Genomic DNA, 23,713 nt, shown 5'->3' on the forward strand with positions numbered 1-23,713 from the left:
AGGTTTGAGCAAACGAAAGTATATAGAGCATTTGCAGAGAATAATTTGAACATTGACATGTAACAGTTGTGACTCTTTTGTCTCAGTTCTTGTGATGAAAAAAATTATGAAACATTGCAACTTAAGCTAAACTAACTCCTGCAGTAAACCTTAGGCTGTGTGAGAGATGGAATCTGTGATTCTAGCTACAGTTGGCTTCCTCCAGTATCTCATATAGTGCTGACAATAAGGGAAAAAGAAAAATCACAATCCCCTCTTTGCTCCTCAACTATTCACACATAAACATTTCTCAGGTTTTTACCTCCAGGCTGCCACTGAAAAATTCAAAAACACCCAGAGTACGACCAAGTCCTTCACTTACCATAGAAGTTGTGGATCTGCCCCCTCTGTTCCTCTTTATTGCATCAAAAGGGCTTTTGTGTGTGTGGTAATTAGCAAACCACGTAAAATCATCTCCTCAGAGTGCATTTAACTGTTTTTATGCACAGAGCGTTGGACCGGGCGGTGAGGGTTGATTGCAGAACATATGGACACAGATGGGGACAGCATTTTAATGGGTGCACTGAGTGGGGTTTTGTGTTTTTAACCCCTGAAAGTGGAGCCATGAACATCCTCAACATCTTTAAGCGAGCATCAATTAAAGATTTGCTTTTAAACTGGTGAACTGGCAGCTGGCATCAATCGCTCTGACGAGAAACTGCGAGTGTACATGGGCTTCCCTTTTTTGTTTTTTTGCAAACAACACGTGTGCAGCCACACACGCGCACGCGCACACACACGCACACAAGCAAGCATTTCATCACTCGCCCCCCCTGCTCCCCTCCTGTGCCCCTTGTTGTGCTTAATTAGGTTATCAGGTTGCTAACGGGCCGTGATTCGGCTCCACGCCTCCCAGCTGGCCCTCTGATTGGAGGGGCAAGAAGGTGGACTTAGCATAATTAACATGTTTTTATGTAGATGACTGAATTGTTCATCCTGTAATGGCTCAAACTGTTGTTGAGGGGAGGACAGAAGGGATTGTTCGAGATATTTTGAGCCATAAATAATGTGCAGGTGAAAGAGACCAATGTGGGATTTCAGTTCACAAGGCCTTTAAAAACAGATTTAACTCACTTCAGTGTAACACTTATGTGCATATTTACATATGTATTTATCTTTATAGTTTATTCATGTCTCATAAACAAGCATGGATGAAGTCACTGCGCTCTCCCTCGATAATATTTATGCAACTTTTGCTCTATATTACTTAAAAAAACAATAATGGTAATGTGTATTTATATGTGTAAGTGCTGGAACTGTAAAGCCATCGTGTGAATGTATGTGCGGAAGCGAAGAAGTGACCAGGACCAGCACAAGTTTTACCGAACACATTGCTGTCTTTATTAGAGCCTTGTCTGGCAGTAATACTGAAAAAAGTGAACTTAGAACAGATGGTGGTGGCAGCCCACGGCTTTTTCCCTGTTTTTCTTTATTTCTTTGATATTTTTCTTCATTTTTTTGTGAGAGTACTGTGACTCCTGCTTTTCTGTGGCATGGATAACATCAATAAAAGAGACAGTAGGGAGAGAAAAAAGAAATATACAACTTATATTACACTGTGTTATGAACAAAATATAAATCTATAACTCTATGTTATATTTACATAATTATCTTTCTTGATTTTTCAAGTTGAGATGGTAAGATAGTATTTTTTTTTTCTTGTAATAATTCTTACTTTGTTTTGAGCTCCACTCATGACTTTGATTGTCTTAAATAATATTATCATCATCATTTTCATTGTCTTGATATGGGGACAGACCTTGCCAGCAGGGATGATTGACATTTTAATGCCCCCCTGCTGATACCCTTAAAATGGATTGATCCACTCAGCCTCCTCCCTCCAGCATCAGGTTAAACTACGGTGTGATAGCAGGGGTGACTATACAGCAAAATTAAGACCCAGAGGCTCATCATGTGGCATGAAGCTAACATCTATAGCGAGAATGATTGTGGGATCACACTTTCAGCCCACCTGAAGAGTAGTCATGGCTCCTGTAGCATGTGGAGCTAAAACAAGGCAAAGGGCTCCTGATGGGAAAGGATACTGTAGATGCGTCTGGTCGTCTCACACACTCATACTGTGGAACACCCTCAGTGGATCACGGTAAACACTGCCATCACAAAAACTAAATATATGTACAGGATTTTAAATCTAGAGCACTAGATTTCAAGAAAAAGAAAATGACAGCATATGATTTGTTTGGTTGTTGTGATAATCTCTTCATTTCATATTATATATATAAGTGTGTGTGTGTGTGTGTGTGTGTGTGTGTGTGCTTGTTTGTGTGTGTGTGTGTCTGTCTGTTTGTGATTTTGCATGTATATGTGTGTGGATCCAAGCCAATGGTGTTCCACTGTGTCCTGGTGAGACGGCCAAACTAACAAATGGGGAAGGGACTCCACCAGCAGTTTCCAAAGGTGATGAAACTGATTTCTTAAGAAAAAAAAAGCTAAATAAAAGAGAGGAAACTTCACATTATACATTATCATAACCATTACAAATAAAATTATAATAACAATAACAAAATCGTGTTCTTCTTTTTCTCTGACTGCACAGAGTCTGAGTGCTTCTTAGAAATGGGTATGGACATGAAAAGGGTTATGTCTTCAGCACGGAGGTGGGCTGGCGTCAAGTCTGTCAGTCCAGCTCACTGTCCTAACTCTGGCCGCCCACCAGTCCGGAGGATTAATACAAAATGGACGCATCAAAAAACAAGGGAGCAAACAAACAAACAAACAAACAAAAGAAATAAAAAGGAAAACAAACAAAAGGCAAAATGACAACTTTTGTTTAGATCTAAATACCTACAGCTAAATAGAATAATGTTTCATTGACTGTCATAGTTTCATATGGTCATAAAAACCAGGTAAAGAGGAGAAAAATAAATTATACTGTACATAACTTACTAAACTTAGGAAATGTTGACCCTCTTTATAATTATTGTTAATAATATTATTAGACTAGAGGCAGTTCGAAGAGAAATAATAAAATACAGTATTCAAATACAAACAAAAACACTGACTGGCTGACTTCACCTCGGCTCCGCCCACTGGGGGACAGCAGGACAACTTTGATTGGTGGAGCAGGAAAACACGAAGGGACACAACAACAAGTGTGTGTGTGTGTGTGTGTGTGTGGTACATTAAATAACAGCAGCAGTATGATTTGCCTGTCTTTCTTTATGTTGGACATTTTTAGCTTCCTTTTTGCCCAATAAATGAAAACACAGAACACACACGCCAACACACAGTTGGATGTTTCACGCTAAGTGCTGAGATCAAGAGAGATGGACGAAGCGAGAAGGAACCTGGTGGATTGTCTCACAACACAGTGCTTCCATTTCTGCCCTCGTGAAGCAAGAAAGAATCCCCTTCTACCCCCTCTGAGATCCACTCAAAGTGGGACAGTCCACGCTGCACTGGTCAGTCCTGGTGGGACCATCCCACTGTATCCCAACAGGTGGGGGGTGCAGGGGGGGGGGTGGTGGTGGTGGGGGCGAGCAGCCACAAAAACCCAAGAGAAAAAAATGGGGGAACCATTGACAGCACACTGCGAGGTTGAAGAAAGGGTTTCTTTTTGTTAAAAATAAACATGTCTGATGTCTTTCAGGTGCTTTACAACAAAAGAGGAAAAAAGAAATGTCTCTTTTTTCTATTATTCTTCAAACTTGTAGCACAAAAACAACAAATCACATTCACAAGCCACTTATTGGCACCGTGTACCTGAGTGAGAATATTATAGAACCAAAGAACAAAAAAGCTGTTTCTTTTTTAAAAGTGTCTCTTATAATAAACAGGTCCGCCATCTTAAAGTGTCATCTGTTAGCCTTTGACAGGTCCACTGTTACGTCCTTCATTTTAAAATGTCTCCTTTTGTACAAATGGGTCTAAAAGGTTGCTTTCTGAGCGTGATTTTTATGTCTCCTCACTCATGGCATTACACTTTTGCAGTAGTACTTAGATATTCCTCAGCGAGCTTCAGAGCTGGCTCGGTCGTTTCGTCCTCCCAGACTCCAGTTTGTGTAACAGTCAGTGTGAGTGACAGGTCCTGTGCTTCAGTTGATTGATCAGATGCTGGTATCAGGACTCCAGTGGGAGGGGGGTCTGGCTCTGTTAAAAGAGTCCATGTCGGTCAGGTGGGAAAGAGGGTGGCAGGCTTTGTGAAGTAGGGACTCAAGGTGAGGCAAGAGAGAAAGTTTTCTTCCTGATTGGGGGGGATTTGGGATTCTGTGGGGTTAACCAGCTGTGATTGGCTTAAAGATAGGCAGCTCTCCTGCCATCCTATTGGGTGATATGGTTCTCGTTATCGCTGGCATAATCAGCCTCTTCATCCTCATAGTCGAAGTCATCATACATGTCACCGTTGCTATCGTCCAGCCGTAGCTCCTCCTCCTTGATGCGTGGCTCATCCCCCTTCAGGCCAACCATGGGGGGATTCTGGTGGTGGTTGGCGTTGGGCTCTGGGCTGCTGGACATGCTTGAGTGCTCTGAGGGCATCTGGGGTGAGGGCATTCCCGCCATTGACAGGGGACCCGGGTAGACCATGCCACCTGAGGACAAGGGCAACTGGCCTTGCTGCCTGGAACAAACACAAAGGGAGACGTTTATTTTTTTTTCAGTAAATGAAAGCTCTGCAGTTTTTTTAAAGTTTTAATAAAAAGATTGAAACTTCTTTCTGTGTGGTCAATAGAAACATAAAGCCAGTTGTTTGTTTGAGGATAGCAAAATCTGTGTATCAGAGTGTCGTGATTAATCTGCAAATAAACAGAAGTGCAAAAATTACACATAATGCGCTGAACTATTTCTTTGCTAAACTGAGCTTGAGGTGAGCATCTGCTAGCAAAGGATTAACACCAGTGGACCAGGATAAGTGCTGGGCAGTGTAGCAATATGGGCATAGTGGCTAATGCCAGTATTACATCTTCCTTGTAGATCATTTTTGTCCATAGAGTAACATTACAAAGAGTGTGAATGAACTCTTTTTATTACCAGAATCTGATTCATTCAAGTCTGGAAAATCTGTAGAATTATTTGCTTTTATTCCCCATTCGTCACTATTCCCTCCAAAACAGAAGTGTGAGGATCATCTGGGTATTTTTAAGGACTTGAATCCAAAAGAGTGAGAGAAGAGTTTTTTGTTTTGTTTTCCTGGCATATGTGCCACTGAGCAATTTTCCTAGAAATGAATGGATGCCATGTTTCAGCCTGGTATTCAGTTGCTATTATACATCCATGCTCAATACAGACATAGAGTGGAATCTATCAAACTTTATTTAAAATAAAGGGATATTTACTAGAATCAGTGTTGTTAGCAACACAATGACTAATGTTACCCTCAACAGTTCCCTTACCCCACACTAAAATATTGCCTCATTTCCTGTCTGCGAGACCTCATGATGGCCTTGTACTCGCTGATACGCAGCTTCTTTCCATCCACCAGGCAGGTGCGTTTGGGCCGTGGCTTGTACTTGTAGTCGGGGTACTTTTCCAGATGCTGTTTGCTAAGGCGAGCCTGCTCCTCGTAGTAAGGCTGCTTCTCCAGGTTGGTCATGGCTTTCCAGCGTGAGCCTGTGCCGAGAAGGTAGAAATTGTTGATACCAGTTAAGAAAACGATAAAAATCAGTTCGAAGACAGGATTAAAACTGAGCACACTTTGCATATTGCAGTACAAATGTCTGTGTGGCTCGTACAGTATGAATTTAAATGCCGTCAAACATGTGTTTAACACATGTACTAACTTGCACATTCGCAACGTGCACATTTATTGGAGGATGTTTCACCCGGAAAGAGTACGCAACACAGAGAAGATGAGGTTAATGAGGAGAGCAGCGAGGACGACAGGTACTCATCTAAACTAATGAGGACTTCACTTAACCTGCTGTCATCTCTCTCAGCTCAGTTTCTGCTCATTGATCAGCTGCCTGCGGGTGTGTGTGTGTGTGTGTGTGCATGTGTGCACGTAATCTTGAGCGTGTCTTCTTCTGTGTGTGTCATAGCTGGTCTGAATTTGCACTTGACTACTGTATGTAAAATGGCTAAAAGCTGTCTGCACTTGGCTGTTCTCTCTCTGTTCTGCGATCTGTTAGCAATCGAGCGCGAGAGAGAGACGGGGAGAGAGGGAGGGAGAGAGGAAGCTTATTAAAACCAGATTTCCCTGTGTTATAAAACGCTTAGGAGCTCTTTAAAATGTCAGGGCCGATCCCGGCGGTCTGGGGGAAATGTCAGGCGGCCTCGCGCTGCTTGTTTAATGCATAATAAATTATATCATCATTTGTCGGAGCTGCGCTCTCCCTAGCCGTTCATTAACAGCTCCTTGCACGATACCACCACTTGTAAAGAAATCACCGTGAGTGTGTGTTTGAGAAAGTGGGAAATACAAGCCACGGTACGGGCTCTCTCCTTGGGTTGTGCAGAACTGCACATAACAGGGAGTTGGGTGATACAGGTGATGCAAAGGCTCGCCTCACTCAAATAGGACTGTGTGTGTGTGTGTGTCTGTATGTGTGTGTGTGTCTTACCGAGGATCTTGCTGATGTTGGAGTTGTGCATGTCAGGGAAGGCCTGGAGAATCTTTCTCCTCTCGTCCTTTGCCCAGACCATGAAGGCGTTCATAGGCCGTTTGATGTGTGGCTCGTTGCCGCCACGACCCCGAGACTCCCGGAATATTCTGGAGTCTGACACGCTTGGAGAGCCTGAGGGTTTGAGACAGAGCTGAGTGAGGACAGGTATGCAAGAATCTTCAAATTTTACTTTCTATCGTTTTACATGTTGAAAGATGAAGTCTTTCTTAACAGAATGTTTGTAGAGATACATGGTCCACATGGGAAACAGACATATAGTAAATAATTACATATTTTAATCATCGATATATCATTGAAGTGCACAACTTTGCACTAGTGCGGCTGTGCAGCGATGGAAACATTGGTGAATCAAAACTAAGCTCCTAAAAATACGAGCAATCGAATTTTCCTTCCTCTATATATGGCAATTACAACACATTTTCTTTCACTTTTATAACTGAACATATGTGCGTGTGTGTGTGTGTGTGTGTCCCCACCGTCAGAGTCTCCACTCATGGTAAAATCCAGCATGGCGTGGCTGAACTTGTCCTCTGACTGCTGCTTCAGCTGTTGACTCAGACTCTCCAAGGCAGCCTTGTCCTGAACAACACAAACAGTTCACAGTTGCAGTTGGTCAGTGACTGAGTCAGAGACTGTGAATATGTGAATGGACCTGCAGTTGTGATGGTGCCGAACAATTTCCCTTTTGACATCCAAAACATGTCATTCTCGTGATTTTAAATAGATTTACTGACGCCGACAATTTTCTCTGATGTTGTTTTAGGTAACTGTTTAATGTCACAAATAGCAGGTCTGAACAGCCAAACAAATCAAATTACATGCTTGTTGGCATGAAGGCAGTCTGTCCATGAGAAAATCTGTTTTGAAGATGTAAAAACTTCTAAAGTCCATTAACCAGTAAATAAGAATAGCTATAACATCCCACCCTTAAACTGCAATAAATCACTTTTTATAATATTTTTCTCATCAGTGGATCTAAACCCAGAGTGAGGAGACAAATAACAGCAGCGATTTCAGTAGATAGACAGTTTGTGTTTTGGTTCGTTTCAATGTCAATTTGTAGAAATGCTAATGTCAACATGAAATTGTTCAGCGCTGTACGCCTGCGTGCTCCAACACACATCTGTGTGTATGTTTGCAGGAATGTTGATTACATCTAGGCCTATTTAGATGTTTACTGTTTCGTGTGTATGCTGTATATTATATGTGTGTGCATGAGTGTGTGCGTGCTTGTGTGTAGCAACTCCTGGCAGCCACCTGCAAGAGTGGAGTGCCGCGGCTTGCCTCTCTCTTGCAGAGGCCCCCTAGGGTCGACGCATTAGAGAGAGAGAGAACGAGAGAGTGCAGCGCGGACGACAGCGAGGCCACGCCGCACGGCCCCCTGGGTATTTATTACAACCAATAAAAGGCTGATTTACTGAGCATTTACATGCTTAATGCAAGCAGCCGGCACACTCAGCGCCACAACCTGACTGTTGACGAACACACACACACACGCGGATACACACACTAACTCACACACGCACAGCAGTGCACCAGCGCCAGCATTTTACAGTTTAATTATACGATTAGGAGCGGTACCCAAAACACTGTCGTCTTCTAAAACAACCTTCCAAAAAGTGTCCCTCTACATTTACATGTGACCCTGGCGAGCTGGCTGGATGGATGGAGGGAGGGCAGAATGATAATGAAATGCATTTTCTATGTTTTTAGTCCAACAGAGTTTAATTGTTGGAGATAATTTTTCCCCACAGATTGGAATAAATATGGCTACAAAGAGAGGGATGGGAAAGGGAGAATAAAAGCCAGACACGCTGCGGAAAATGATCTTTTTTTGTTTTTTGCAAGCCATTTAAAAAGTATTTTATTTTGAATTTATTATCTTTTAATAAATGAACAATAGTCTGCCAGTGGGTTAGAATGATTTAGTTATTTTGTATGCAATACAGAAATATTTTAGGAAGGAATTTTCACTCATTGCACACAAACGATCAGCGTCAAACCTCATTCCAGGAAAAAAAGAGCACACACACGTTCAGATGTTAAGATTAAATGTGCTATTACAAAGGGTTTTATGCAATGTGTGTGTGTGTGTGTGAGGCAGAGACAGAGATGAACCGACACACAGAGTGGATGACAGCCTAGTCTGACATTAAGCTTCAGTACAGTACATGAGAAAAGTGGATTGAATGGGTGACACTGGAGCCAAGACACAAAGTAGCGACAAAACTAATCCTCTGAGTGTGTCAGGGATGACACTCTTGCATCCGATCGCGGAGAGCTCGCCGGTCTCACACTTGTGCAGCTCAAAGCCAAGGGCCGAGGAAATGGGAATCAGTGAGATTTGGCTTTGGAAGAGTTAATAGAAGAGAAAGACGTACGGTTGCTCCAAAAGGGAACATTTTGCTGTCACTTTAAATAAAATAAAAAAAAAAAAGGGCTTGTGTAAGACTTTTCCAAAAAGCCCAGTACTGTTGATGTTATAGTTATAAAGTTAAATTCTTACTATTTCATAATATAAACTGTTATAAATGATATAAAACTAATGGGAGGAAATGTTACTTTTTCGCCCAATTTTAAAGATTTCTATTTGATAACATGCACCAATTTAATTGGACATGACAAAGAAGTGTAATGAACTTATGCCTAGTATTTAACGATCCCTTACTGTGTATTAAAACCGCTAAATACCTTCAACTAATACAATAAATCTGTGCAGGAAGCTGTAAAATACATCAGTCTGAATTCCTGAAAAATACTATAATTCCTTGATGTTCCCACACTTCCCAGAAGAAATCACCAAATCCCTTAAATTCTTTTACATTTAATATAATTGGTTATTAGTCTATAGCCTTTACAGTGTCTACAGCATATTACAACCTACTGTACAGGCTGTAGAAATGTGTAGAATAAACCTGGGTTGAACACACTGTGTGGGTTTGACTGTTTGAAACACAGATGAAAGACTAAAAAATGGTTTGAGAAAGAGACAGATAGAGCTGTTGAATGTCAGCTGTGCAAATGTTTCAAACACACTGTTGCTCTGTATGAGTGTGTGTGTGTTTATTTAAGTGTGTCAGTGTGTGTGTGTGTGTGCATGCGCGTGCACCAGCTGACTCCCAATGTGTTTAACAAATAACCACAATTTAGCCACGCTGCTGAGGAGCCGGCGCCGTCACTTCACATTACTGTCTCCCTAACGCTCTGCTCTACCCCACACACACACACATGAAAACACACGCGCACACACACACACATACACGTAGCCCTGCAGTGCGCCTTACAGACACACTTATTACCTTTGAGACGCCTCTGGTTTTACCTTATCTGGCCCTGTTTAGCTTCAACACATTGCAGCGAACACATTGTACACCGATTTACCTCCTACATAGTGCAGCAGTGATGGCATATGGCAAGACAAATTATTACACACCGACAATGAGACAGTACAGCTTGTGTTGACTTTCTGCATTTTGGGAGATTTTGTGAATTTAGACCTTCGGAATCATTTGCTTTTTTGAGATAAAAACACTAATGTGTATTTGTTTTGAAGGCTCTTGAAGGTTTCGGTGTGACTGATGAGTGGGAATCATTCATCATGAAAATCATAATTTCATAATTAGTGTTTTACAAGATGGAACATTTTAGAATCTACATGAAATGTAGATAAAAAGACATTTTCACTCCAAACTACAAACATTAGCAATATTCAATAGCTAATATGGACCTTAATACATAATGTACAGAATAATATGTTTGTGTCATATTTGTGTCATATGTTATTTCAGGGATCACTTTCCCTTTAAGCAAACTACCATATCATCTTTGGAACTGTTACATAATGTAAATGATCAATGTAGAGAAAAATTAAACTCTCTGGTGCAGCCGTCACCTTTTATTGCTCGTTGCTAATGTTACAGCGTAGTTTGATACTCAGTCATGTTTAGACATAGGTGGAATTTAAAGTAGGTTACCTTTTCTGAGCGTCCATTGTTGAGACTGAGGTTGCTGACGGCGGCCACCTTGGCGTCCAGGACCTGCTGCTCTCTCTTCAGCTGCTCCTTCATCTGCCGTGCCTCTGCGAAGGCCTTGGTCACCGCCTCATGGTCATTTAGGTAGGCTGTCGAGGACAATGACGACAACAAGTCTGCTGAGACACAGACAGGGAAATGGAGGGCAACAAACGCACAGACACACACACACGGAAACAAAACAACACGCAATTAATTTTGAGTTTGTGCATTTATCAAAAGTGTGGGAAATAAAAAGAAATCTGATAAAAAAATTAATGTTGTAAGAGTTTAATGTGTTGTGTTGTGTTCAGAAAGCTTCAGGATGATTTTCACCCAGAATAAATCTTCCCCTGAACCGTGTGGTAAATACATTAACATACACTTGATGAGGACAGTTTACTGGGGCATCCATGTGTGTGTGTGTGTGTGCGTGTGTGTGTGGCTTTATTTCTTCTCTGTCAGACTCATACTCTCAAACTGACCACTTGAGTGTCGTGCCGGGCATGTGAGTCAGCGTGCCCCTAGCTATCCTTGCTACACAGTGCCCACTGCCTCCCACCTGCCCTCAATTGCACACACACACACACACAGATCATTCTCTCAAGTCTTTAAATATTGGACTCTACTTTGAATTAAAACATTGTCCCTTCACATTCCTTTTTCTCACAGTTGGATTCAAAGAGGAGGTGGCCAAATAAGTCTTATTACAGAAAAAAAGTTTTGCTAATTTACACAGCTGCAAATATCAAAACTGCCCGCTCCTCCTCACCGCCTATTATTTGTGTTATTTCCGCAGCTTAGTCACTGATGAGGCATCTGCTTTGACCGTGTGCAAGTATGCGTGTGGTTGTGTGTGCCACTATCGCCTCACCCTATCAGTCGGGTTAGCTCTTAACAAAGAGCCACGGCTGGCTTATGGGGCCTTTATCTGTGCTAATCCGCACCACTAATGCCATCTCAGGCCAGATTACCAGCTTCAGATTGGTAATGACAGAGCCGTGAACTCTTTCAGAAGTCGTAACCAGAAAATCTGGATGTGAGCAGGGCCATAAAAAAGAGAGTGTGGAGGGGTGACGGGACAGGGCAGAAGAGCGAGAGGAGAGAGGGCCATGGAATCGGGTGGCAGTCAATTTTAATCTGAAGTCAAAAAGCAGGGAGGGGGCAGACAGATATTCTTATGCATATGAATGTGTGTGTGAGCCTCGCTTAAACTGACAGCAATGCCAACCATCCAGACAAGTGAATGTGACCCAGATACAAGAGCAGGGGAGTCTCTCTATCTTTGTCCCTCTCTCTCACTTTACACATATAAGTTTAGTCTCTATCTGAGAGCCAAATCTCTACAGACAGACGCAATACATTTCTGAACCACAAAAAACTATCCTGCAGGGAGGTCAGAGAGAACTGCAGTATTTTATGACAGGGACAAAGACAAATGTGTGATTGTGGTAGAAGTTACAGGTGTTGACAGCCCTCCAGTTTGGTTTGAGATGGATGGATGGAGTCTGGAAAAGAGGACCATGCCTCTGGGCTAGTAGGTGTCAAAAAAGAAAGAGAGGTGCACAGAAAAACGTTAAACAGACAAAACAAAAACCTATTTGAGTTAAGTTAACCCAGTTAAATCCTTTTTACCTGCACGTATGGCCCAAATATTCTGAGAGCCTTGGTGAGCATGCACTTAGCAAGATTATTCAGATCTTATTAAAGTTGATTTTATTTATCAGGTCTAGTTTAAATTGTCTAAAATGTATTCACCATTTCCTACAGACACACATCTTTATTTAAAAAATGTGTTACTGTGATTCATAACAAGTCCTACAAAACTGATGTAGGTTAAACTCAAAGATACATTTCAAACTTGGTGTCTATCTTTTTAATTTTAATTTGTCATTTAAATGACAAATAAAACCATAAAAAAAGCTTTACTTCAAGTAAAAGTTTTTCCCTAGAAAATGCATAACATTTTTACTGTAACATTTAACAGGACTGTTATTCTAACTGCATAAATGTGTAAACATTATTTTTTAGGTTTTGGACCAGTACATTCACTTTCAGTTTGTCTACAAAATCTAAAGAATGAATCACATTGTTTAAACAAATCTTAACCAGTAAATGTGGAAGATAATGCAGCAAAAGTATGTCCATCACTGCAGTGTAGATAAGTCAGGGAATAAAGGAGAATACTAAAATACACACTTAATTACACGACTCCATAAGTGCAGTATGTTTATCCTGTAGTTTAATGTCTCCACTGGGAGTTGTAGGGATTATTGGTTTCTTTATAACAATGCCCATAAAAGATCAAACCAATAATACATCACAAATAATAAAATCATATAAAATCAGTTAAAGATTTTGCACTTGAGTTTTTAAATTTTCTTAAGTGAAACAATTAATTTCCCTCTGTCTGTCTTTCCCTGTATTTAAAAACCTAACAAATAAAAAGTATTTATTCTGAATTAAAGTGAAATTGTTTTTACATTTTTCTCTAAAAGCAGAATTCTGTTTTGTGTACACTGCTGGGCACTCACTGGAGTTTTGCCACCTTTTAAATTTCCACTACATGTGTGCCTGCTCTCAATTCTGTCTGAATTTAAATAACCTGAGCAAAAATTCATCCTCTGAACCATCCACCCACACATCCCCACATACACACAAACACACGCTCACTCCCACATCAAAACGACCGCATCTTTCCTAATTTGTCTGGCCCTTTTTTCCCCTCTGAACTTGTAACGAGAATCCTAATGCGACTATCAACTGTAATAACAAGTGTGCCGGTGACTGGGTAAAGTCAACAGATGCGACAAAAACACTCGGGTCTCTGCAGACAAATAATTCCGCAGGGATCACACACAAACTTTAAACACTGTAATCCATTTTTCAGAACAAAAAACATCTGGGACTGCAAATCCACTAATCTGATATTAAATCCGCCGATTTGTTGAAAAACAGTGAGATTAGCCAAGAAGTCAGAGAAAATGACTGACTATATATACAGGAGGAGGAGGTGGGATTGTGTTTGGGTGAGCCTTTGTGTGTGTGTTTGAGTGTGTGTTGAGTGTGTATGCTGTCATTGTGTCATTAATGCTGGTTGTTTGTGCTGTCCTGGCTCATGTAAGAGGCTTGTCTAATCTCATTGGTGATACCTCATGTCTGTCATGCGCTCCTCTCTTTATTATTCCCCCACTTGATGGCTCAGGAAAAAAAAAGTGTTAATCCCCATCTCTCTCTCTCTCTTTCTCTCTCTCTCCTGCTCTCCTTACTCTCACTCCTATGTCTCTCTGTCTCTTTCAGTCACTAATAAACACAGAACAATAAAGCAGCCCTGAGGCAAATAGCAACACGGAAGAAAAACACAAACACCCTAATTATAGCCTGTTACATATGTGTAATATTTGAACTATCAGTGCCGTGTGAAAAATGGATTATGAGTACAAAATAGTGATTCATTTATGTCATATTTTATGTATGTGTGCATATGGCTGGGTATGATTATTTTACTGGCACTAGCAACAATGGCAACACTACGAGGAAAATACTATTCTTGCCATCACCCCTACCAGCAAAGCTAGAACAGTTTTCTTTCAAATTGTCATTATGGGAACAGTTTGCAAACACTCTTCATAAAGACTCGCTCTACATGTATATATATGTTTGAATTAACATGTTTTGATCGGACATTTTGTTATGGACAGTGTGAGCGTGTGCACATTTTTATGTGAACTTCGCTTTTTTATTACATAAATAGAGTTACTCTTTACTAGGGCATCTGTGTGTTTAGGTATCATTTTACCATGACACCTACCAGTTCTGGTAATCATGCATTCATGAAATTAATTCCAAAGATCTGGCTATGTCTGACAAGGCAGCGATCACACAATCTGTCAAGATCAGAGAAGACAAAAGCTACTGTTAAAACTATCACCAAAGCTAACTGTAAACTGGCAAGTCAGTTCAGTTTCGTTCTTGATTTCCTCTAGTCACTCGGACTGGTCGAATGTCTCTCTATTGTAGAGAAACAGCCATCAAGAACTGCTAGACAAACTGTGTTAGAAAAACTGGCCAACTGATGGTCAAATCTACAAAGAAAAAGTTGAAACCCCCTTGAATCATTCTTTAACTTTCCTGTGGTGTGTGTGTGTGTATTTGTATGTGTGACGACCACATAAGTCCACTTACCTATCGAGCTGACTCTGGTCGGCGGTCCTCCGATGCTAGAGGGGGCGACACTGTGCTTCATGGAGCTGGCGGGGCCCAGCTTGGCAGCAGCAGCAGCAGCGACCTGTGGGGAAGTTGGGGGGGAGTTGGGTGACTTGCTCTCGGATGCCTTAGACTTGGCCGACAGGTTCAGTGGCTGTGCACCCTCACTGTCCTGCAAAAACCAAAACAGCACAGTTTCGCCTGCTGTGACCACCGTAGGAATTTGGAAGCGGAGGCAGGGGGCAGATCCCTCGCCCTCCCTGATGGAGACCACTCACAACCAAAGCTTTAACACGTACTGCTTCAATGGGAGCCCATGCACAGCAATCTAAGGCAAGCCTGGCGGGACAGATGACAAGGTGCAGAATGCCACTGCCCATCTCCAAACAGCTCTTCATGAGTGGAACAAATGTACAGCACAAACAAAAAAAAACACATTCATGTATTCTGGTGAATTCACATGCAAAATAACACCCTATCACGACAAAGTTACCCTTCTAATTAGGGCAGGGACAAGATGATCCATGCACAGGCACGTGCACACTCTACATGCAGGCTCCAATAAACATGCACTGCTGCAAAATGCTGCTTCACACCATGCTTCAAACAAGGCCAGCAGCAAGAGCAACAACAAAACACCTGAGGAAGAGAAAACACCTTGAAATCACTCCGACAACTTCAGTTAACTTCAGTAAAAAGAGCTGAGCCTCAAAGACAACCATGCTCATACACGCACACACACAACCAATCAATAGATAGTTTGAAGCAGCTGTTTTTTGAGGCCTTGTTGACACCAACCGTACTTATCTCTTAAGGCGTGGGCCATGTATTATGATGCCAAACATGACTTAGTATTATTATATTTATTATAAGATTCAATTCAGCCATTCATCTAAATCATTAGATGTCTGCACACAACAATAACCTCATGTAACAGCCCCTAAATGAATCGACATGTGGACCACCGCACAACGCCTGAGGCTGTTATCACGTTAATTGTCATGGCAACATCACCCCTGCCGATGACCTAATCCAATCAGGCGGAGCCTCGGGGAGTCACATGACAGGAAGGAAGGAATTAGGCTGCGAAGGGGCCAGATGCACACAGACCAGTCTGTGTAATTAAAACTGCACAATTAAAAGGCAGACACAACGTGGGGCAAGGGACGGCTTAATGGGCCCACTAGTAAAAATGCACAAAAATAATGTCCATGTAATGTAGTGTCTACTCTGTTTTTTTTTGTTTTATTATAAAACTACATAATTGACTAGTGCCGATTTTACAAAGGGACCTTTTGCATTAAAGGTGAGATACTATTGTAGCTCAATCTAAACCCCAAAATAGAATAGAGACATTATTATTCTTTATTTTGTGGTCATTAGTCTAATTGCTGCTTAGGTGAATCGAATCTAGCATACAGTACGATACAAAAAGAGACTGCTGTATGTGCCTGTGTGTGTGTGAGAGTGTGTGTGTGGCATCTCCACTCATTAAGGCCGACTTTCCCCGATTCCCACTTCTTCAGTCTTACTAAGCCTTATGAGCCGCTCACAACTCAATTAAGCCCTTCCAATTAAGCCCCTACATGTGTAGATGCCTATGTGAGTGTAAGATCGCAACTTTGTGTGTGTGCGTGTGTGTGTGCGCGCGTGTGCCTGTGATGAGGCCTAACCGGATTGTCCTTCATTAGGGGGGTCTTTCTAAATAGATGGAGGACCCCCAAAGATGCCTTCAGTGAGACAATGGGCCGGGGAAGAAGAGGAGAGAAAGGAGAACAGAAAAACTGTGCGAGATCTTCTCAATCCTGACCCATATTATGGCAGGCTTTGGCTGGGAATGCATATGAATATTTATTACAAATAGATAATGCCTCTGCCTCTTGTACAGTGGATGGGGGAGTTTCCTCTCTGTGCCAAGCCAAATCCTATGGTGGGAAGGTGGCCAACCTGCATTATGCCAGTGTGGAGGAATTAGTTTAGACAGTGGAGCTGAGAGGCTTGGGCCGACTTGTTTATGTGTGTGTGTCATTGCGAGACATTGTTCAATAGGCTCGAAATTTCATGACAGAGTGTGTATGTGTGTGTGAGTGTGCAAATGTGAGGCCTCCAAAGCTTCTGAAAGGCTTGGAATCTTGAATTCATACAATTGCTTTTGTGTCTCTCTTGGCTGATGAAACAGTCTCCAGCTTTGAGACCGAAAAACATGCAGAGTGACAGCGAGAGCCAGAGGGACAGCGAGAGAGAAAGAGAGGAAGCAGGAGGGGAGAGATAATTTGTGTGTGTGTGTAGGTGTGTGCGTGTGTGTGCGTTTGTGTGGGCTGTATTACTTCTGTGAATGCTGACTTGTGAAAGCGACATCAGGGTTCTGCATCTTATCATGGGAGCTGACGGTTCAATTAACAGGACAAGTGTGTGTGCCACAACCATTTATCCTGGTCAGGTCTGTGTGTGTATGTGTGTGTGCTACAATGTCCATGTCAAGACCTTTATATGGAGCACCTCTCTCGCTTCATGTGTCTGTCTCTCCCTCTCTCCCTGTTTCCTCCTCTCTTCCTTTCCTTCCAGCTATAAGTGACTGTTCGGGTATTAATTATATTGTCATTTCTAATTCTGTCAGACAGCAGGCAACACAGAGGAGGCAGATATGTTTTCTCTAGTGTGTAGCACTGATCCACACGTACACGATATTCATATTTTTTTCTAATCTACTTGTATTTGGAGAAAATATTCAGGTAGACGGGACATTACCTTGACAGTCTAGTCTGAAAGTTTGTGTTATTTAAATGTTTTGGACACTCTTTCAGCCGGTTCCCTGCAAGCTAAATCTAAGAAATCTTACTAGTTTAATTTACTTTAAGTATCAAATATAACTATTAGGTTAGAAAAGGTGGTTAGAATAAACCAGATGCAAGATTAAATTGATAAACAGATGAAGGAATTATCAATTATTATTCAATCATATCATAATGAGTTAATATTTTTGAACTTTTACTATATGTTACATTTTGCATCAGGACTTTGATGTGTAATAGAGCATGTATACACTTCTACTTTTACTCAGCTATTGGATTTTTAAAGCTAAGTAAATTGAAATAAATAAAAGATATGTAATATAAAATTATCTCAAAATGGTAGTTAAGCACAGTTTACCAGTAAAAGCACTTAGTTACTTTCCACCAGTGTGTATGTGTGTGATCTATGTCAATGTATGAATAGCACTACTGCATGTATGCGTATGCACATCTGCTTACATCTTCAAATCCATCCTTGCGTACAAGAAAGCTGCACTGATTTGTGCATAGATGTGTATGAGTGTTTGTGAGAGGGTTGCAAGATTTTTCGTTAGTGACATGTTCTACACCTGTGTGTGTTGTGCACGTGCATTTGCTCACATGTGTGCGTTCGTGTCTCACCCGAGGGTAAAGCACTTAAGCGGTGTGTGCCTGAATCCAAACAGCTGTGAGCAGAGGCAGGCAGCAGGTCTCTAAATGACTGGAGACCTGAGATAGAGCCCACAGGGGGAGCACACCTCTGAAATATACATGTCACTCACCCAGAGAAGGATGCAGACGAAGGAGAACGGAGACAGGAGAGGAGAGAGTTAGAAAAATTGAGCCAGAGTGCTGCAGTGGTCAGACTGACTGAAGGAGAAAAGGGAGGCTGAGAGATTGACACAGATGGAGGAAAAATGAAAAAGAAAGACAAACAGCCATAAATGTCTCTCCATGCTCACACTCAGATCTGCTGCATGGGGGTGTAACAACAAAACTGCTCTGTGGTCAAATGGCCATTTTGGCTCCATGGTGCCTGTTGGGGTCCATGTGGGTCCACTCCCCAGTCTGCCACTCCCGCTGGACTGGGGAGGCCATTACGGTTCCCCACTTCCCCTCCACCACAGGCGTCAGCACTTGCCCATCAGCCCAACTCCATATATATGGTAATAGGCTGTGGGGCGGGTTGGTAGAGTGTGTGTGTTTGTCTGATGGAAGTGTGGGGAGGGGTTGATGGACAAGGTTGCAAGCTCTGGGGTCAACCCTACACTTTAATCTGTGCCACAAGCTAGTCTTGAGAGGCCTCGTGTGTGTGGATGACACAGTTGGCAAAGGTTAAGGACAAACTAAAGAAAAACTACAAAGGTATAAGAAAAGTAAACGAGCAGGAGAGAAAAGGGAAGAAGACTTTCTGTGAGTGTATGTGTGAACGCAAACACCCAGGTTTGTTGCCACTGACATTACCTGGACTTTACCCAGCCAGCTCCATACTGCAAAGGCCAGAGTATCTCCACCCGAGCTTATTTGTGAATAGAGGAGGCAATGCTCCAGAGGATTTACCATGAGTGAGTGGTCGTGGTGATTACATCCATTTCCTGCGACTGCCACGAAACCAGGCAAATACAAACAACTGATGGTGAAGCACTAATTTATTCATACAAACAAAACAGCGTTGAACTGGAAGAACAACAATATTTGTGAACTTCTGTCGGTGAGGGCAGACCTGAAAATCATCTGCTGTGGTATACGACCAGATTAGAAACAAAACACTGTCACTCTCGCAGCTTTGTTCTGCCTCCTGCAGAACATGATGCACCCAAGGAGAAAGCATCTCACAGGGACTATCTCACGATGTTGGCTACATGTCTGAAAACGGAAACTTCTTACACTGTCTAGAGTTCATGTCTGAAACAGGCTAAAGAAAAGAAAAGGGAGTTTAAAAAGTTTGATTTATGTGATGAAAAAGCCCACACTGTCTGATCTCACATGTGTGTAAATGTGTGATTTATGACTGAACATTTATGAGGGGGTCCTAGAGTGGACAGAGGATGGCAGGGGGCATGGGGGTTATGTGTGTGTGTGTGTTTGTTTTTGGGGGAAGGAAACTGATCAGGGCCCCAAAAGCCAACCAGATATTCATAGAATTCCACTTGGATGGACACAAGGCTTCCCCTTTTGGGCAGCCACCCGAGAAAACCACACAAACACAACTATGTCCTTAAATCCACCGTGTCACTGAGACACCAGCAGGAGTTCTGTGATAAAGGTGGAATGTTTTGTCAGATGGAGTTTGTACTGAGGCATGCATTAATACGAGGAACTGACCATTATGCCGGACACTCGTTTGCAACAACAACAACAACAAAAAGTCAAAAACTGGGGTGCAAGGCAGGATTCGCACAAGCTTGGAAACACATTTTTGGCCCATGCATTGCTATGAAACACAATCTTTTTCACATTCAGTCTCCCAGTTTGTGCTGGAACACTAGAAAACTAGATTGTGAATGTCATTTCTGACTATAATTGAGTCCAAAAATATGTATTTTCTCTAAAACTGACCAACATATTTAAAAAAAAAAAAAAAAACTTCAGGTCACTGCACTACAATTAAGACAAATCAACTATAGTTTTTGAAAACACTTGTAACAACCTCATTTACATTGAAAACAGGTGGAAATATTTTTAAAGCTGCATTTTAGAAACAAGTATTTCAAGGACTTAATTACAGACGAAAATGATTTATTATTGTTATTTCCTAGATTTAATAGTTATTAAATCTAGATATAGTTATAAATCTTGACGACTGCATCTTATCAACCAAATTCCATAAACATATGCGCTCTACATGCACACGCTTAATTTACCTTGGTCTTGTTTGGTGTCGGGGAGCTGCGGCTCTTGTCACTCTGCGAATGTGTGTTGGTGGGTGGAGAGTGTGTGCCCAGGTTGGCTTGGGGCGGCATACTGCCTCCATGTTGCTTGGCCCCTGGGGAAACCTGCATGGCCGCCAGCTGAGCTGCGTACAACTGCTGCAAAGAGAGACAGGTAGAGAGAGAGACAAACAAGAGTAAAAAGGGGGAGGAAGGAGTGAGAGGGGAGGAGAAAAAAAAAACAAGAAAGAAAGGGGCAACATGAATAAATGAATACTCAAGAGCGCACAAACAAAAAAGAAGACGTGGGATAAAAAGCTCTAGAAGACGAGGCCATTAGCAGCCCGGCCTCTGTTTGTGTGACAGCGAGAGACTGAGAGGGACATCTCCACTGTCACCCCCTCCCTCACCCCATGGGAGAAACGCTAACAGCCTCTCTGACAGGCCCAAAGATGGCCATGTCCCCTCCAGGTGCATCATGGGAGAAAGGGACTTTCCGACTATTGAGGTCATGCTGGAGAGAACTCGAGGTGAAAGTGAAAAAAATGATGATGGAGAAGAAAAGAGAAAAAGATGGAGAGACAAGGAGGGAGATTTGTGGAGCTACATGCCAGATGGGAGAAGAGAAAGGAGTCTTTTGGCCCTGCGATGTTTTGAGCGTACTGACAGTAGCATCCAAAAATACACACAAATGCTATAAAATTGTCTAAAAAAAGATAAATTGATTCAATAACTGCTGCGAGAAACAAAAAACAGGTTTTCTTGTTTCTATTCATATTTACGTATTTAATTAATTTCCAATTAAATAAAAGCATTATGGCGTGAGCTGCTATGGTGTGAACATACTCGGGGAATATTTATGCAATACCATTGTATCACACAAAACAGTCTCTGGCCAGTATTTCCACAGCAACAGACACGGCATAATATTCACAACTTGGAACGAGCTTCAATATTCATAAATGCTCCTTTCTGTCTCTCTATCTGCCTCCTCTAAATCATCCTGTGAAGCTCAATTACTTTCATGTCGGCTAATACAAATCTCCAAGACGCTGTTTTGTTTTTCTCAGAATTGTTATTCCCTCCACAGAAAAGCAGCAGAACGTTTCTTTTTCACGAGAAGTAACTGATGTGTTGTGTGTGTGTTTTTTTTTTTTGAGTAGTTATAATTGTTATTATTTATTTCTGGTAGAAGATTTTTCTGGAAGACGACCATCCTTTTTTTTTTTGAGTTTAACTTCCGTCCTTCTGTTGGTGCTTGGCTGCTGGCCACAAGCGTCAAACAAAGGCTGGTTTATGCAAATGGACAAGGAAGAGATGCTGTCACTGCTATTTCGCTCTCTCTCTTTCTCTGTTTGTACCTCTCTCTATCTCTCTTGACAGCCACATTAGCTTCTGCTCTCCTCTGCTATCATAAATAAAGGCATTTATCTCTCTTTATACATACAAGGGGGGAAAAAGAGACATTCAAACTGGCAGCACACACACACTTGCACAAAGACGTACTCTTCGGAAGAAACTCACATTTGAATGTGAAATAAGCTCTGCCTGACTGTCACTCACGTGTGGCATGTAAAAGCAACATGTTTTCTATTGCTGCCTTTTTTTTCTGTTGCTTTCATTGAATTCCCAAACTTTTCATTTCACTCCTAAATAAGATACCTGCCATTCCACGAAGGTGAATTATATTCTGAGGCAAAAGATCTAAATAGGGTACAAGGTAACTGGATGCTTTACATTTAAGAGGTATTGAATTCTGAAAGCAAGGTTGTGGGCAGTAATGGAGTAAAGAGTGTTCCTTGCATGTTGTAGTGGCAATTTCTTTTCTCCAATTTTGATTTCATTCATAAAGGCAAAACATTTTTTTTGTAACAGACACCACATCCTTAACAAATCTATTGGTGCCATTTGTCTTTATTTTGGAAATAAAGCCGTGCCCGGAGAGTCAGCATCTATTGCTGTTATGGACACTGAGGGGGACAATGATAATTGAGGTGCCTACAGGAGACTGGGTGTGCTGCTGCTGCTGCCGCTGCTGCTGCTGCTACTGCTGCCGCTGATGTGGAAATCAGCAGGAGATCGGTCATGCTCTAGTGAGCTCTATGGCTGCAGCGTGGAGGACCAGCTCGCGGAGATCAGATCAGCCTCCACTCGCTCATTTCTCTTCAATTAGCTGCACTGCAGCTCCTGGAAGAGAGAGAACAGGGGGGGCGGGAAGGCAGAGCGGGGTGGCAGCCGAGCATGAACACCCCTCATCCCCCTCCAACCTTTTCCTACCAGCCAAACCCCCTAGCGAGTGGACTGCAGGCAGTGTGTGAGTGTGTTTCTTGTGTGTGTGTGTGAGTGTGTGTGTGTGTGCCCTGCCATATTCGGACCAGTGGTTCAAAGGCCTCTTTATTTGCGGAGTGAATTGAGTTCCATTACAAGGCCAGCTCCTGTCACTCAAAGCCCTGCTCAATGGGCCGGCAAGAAGTGACACACACACATGTTCCCTCTTTCTTTTTTACACACACACACACACACACACTCAGACGCACGCACGCAAACACGCACGCAAACACAGTCCAGAGGGCAGAGGCACTGTGGAGCGCACCCAGAGCATCGCCACGACAACATGCATGTCAACAAACAGGAAGTGACAGTGCAAAGCCCCCTGGGGTTACCGGAGGAGCAAACACACACACACACACACACCCACACACACCCACACACACACACAGAGCAACACAATGAGCGAGGGAGGTGGGGAGAAATGCAATCGTAGTTGCTGGATGGCACCAAAGAATTAGAAATGTCACTCACTGGCCAGACATACTGCTGAGCTGAGCTGTGCGTTTGTTCACCAGTGTGCGCCCTGAAGACCTGCTCCTCACTCTCTCTGTTCCTTACAACAACACATCTGGATCTGTTTGTTTGACACCTGTGTATGCTTGAGTGTGCGCATCCGTAGGTGTGTGTACAGGTGTAGGCATGTCCAGCCTGAGCTCTATTGACAAGAGGTGAAAGGTAATATGAGATTGTTTGTTGTTGATACTATGTACAATGCTTGTGTGTGTGTGTGTGTCTGCATGTGCTCATATACACACACACACTAAGCTGCTGTTTTTCCTGCCATCCTAGTTTGTGTATTTGTGTGTGAGTCTTGGTCAATAATCTGCAGCTTTAGCCAGATTACCAGCTCGCCTGGTCTTTGTTTTCAGTTAGTGATGCTTCAAAGCAAACTGAGCTCTATTGTT

The 23,713-nt window shown here is 42.3% G+C and overlaps 1 protein-coding gene across 12 annotated transcripts in view; it reads right to left on the reverse strand.

Annotated features, from left to right (window-relative positions):
- Positions 1–1,354: 1,354 nt before the first annotated feature.
- Positions 1,355–23,713, reverse strand: part of sox5 (SRY-box transcription factor 5) — a 206,959-nt gene continuing 184,600 nt past the window's right edge. For 6 of the 12 annotated variants that reach the window (XM_067490294.1, XM_067490293.1, XM_067490295.1 and 3 more), the window contains 7 exons: positions 20,472–20,636; positions 14,816–15,008; positions 10,595–10,770; positions 7,097–7,199; positions 6,558–6,731; positions 5,391–5,607; positions 1,355–4,618 (listed from right to left, as the gene is read on the reverse strand). In XM_067490294.1, coding sequence (XP_067346395.1) covers positions 4,321–4,618; positions 5,391–5,607; positions 6,558–6,731; positions 7,097–7,199; positions 10,595–10,770; positions 14,816–15,008; positions 20,472–20,636 — 1,326 coding nt within the window. In that variant the 3' untranslated portion in view covers positions 1,355–4,320. Of the gene's footprint in view, positions 4,619–5,390; positions 5,608–6,557; positions 6,732–7,096; positions 7,200–10,594; positions 10,771–14,815; positions 15,009–20,471; positions 20,637–22,479; positions 22,678–23,713 lie in introns of those variants that run through there. The other 6 variants (XM_067490298.1, XM_067490288.1, XM_067490299.1 and 3 more) reach the window with 5 other exon arrangements.

This window comes from Channa argus, chromosome 21 (assembly GCF_033026475.1).
Source record: "Channa argus isolate prfri chromosome 21, Channa argus male v1.0, whole genome shotgun sequence".
Classification (NCBI taxonomy): Eukaryota; Metazoa; Chordata; class Actinopteri; order Anabantiformes; family Channidae; genus Channa; species Channa argus.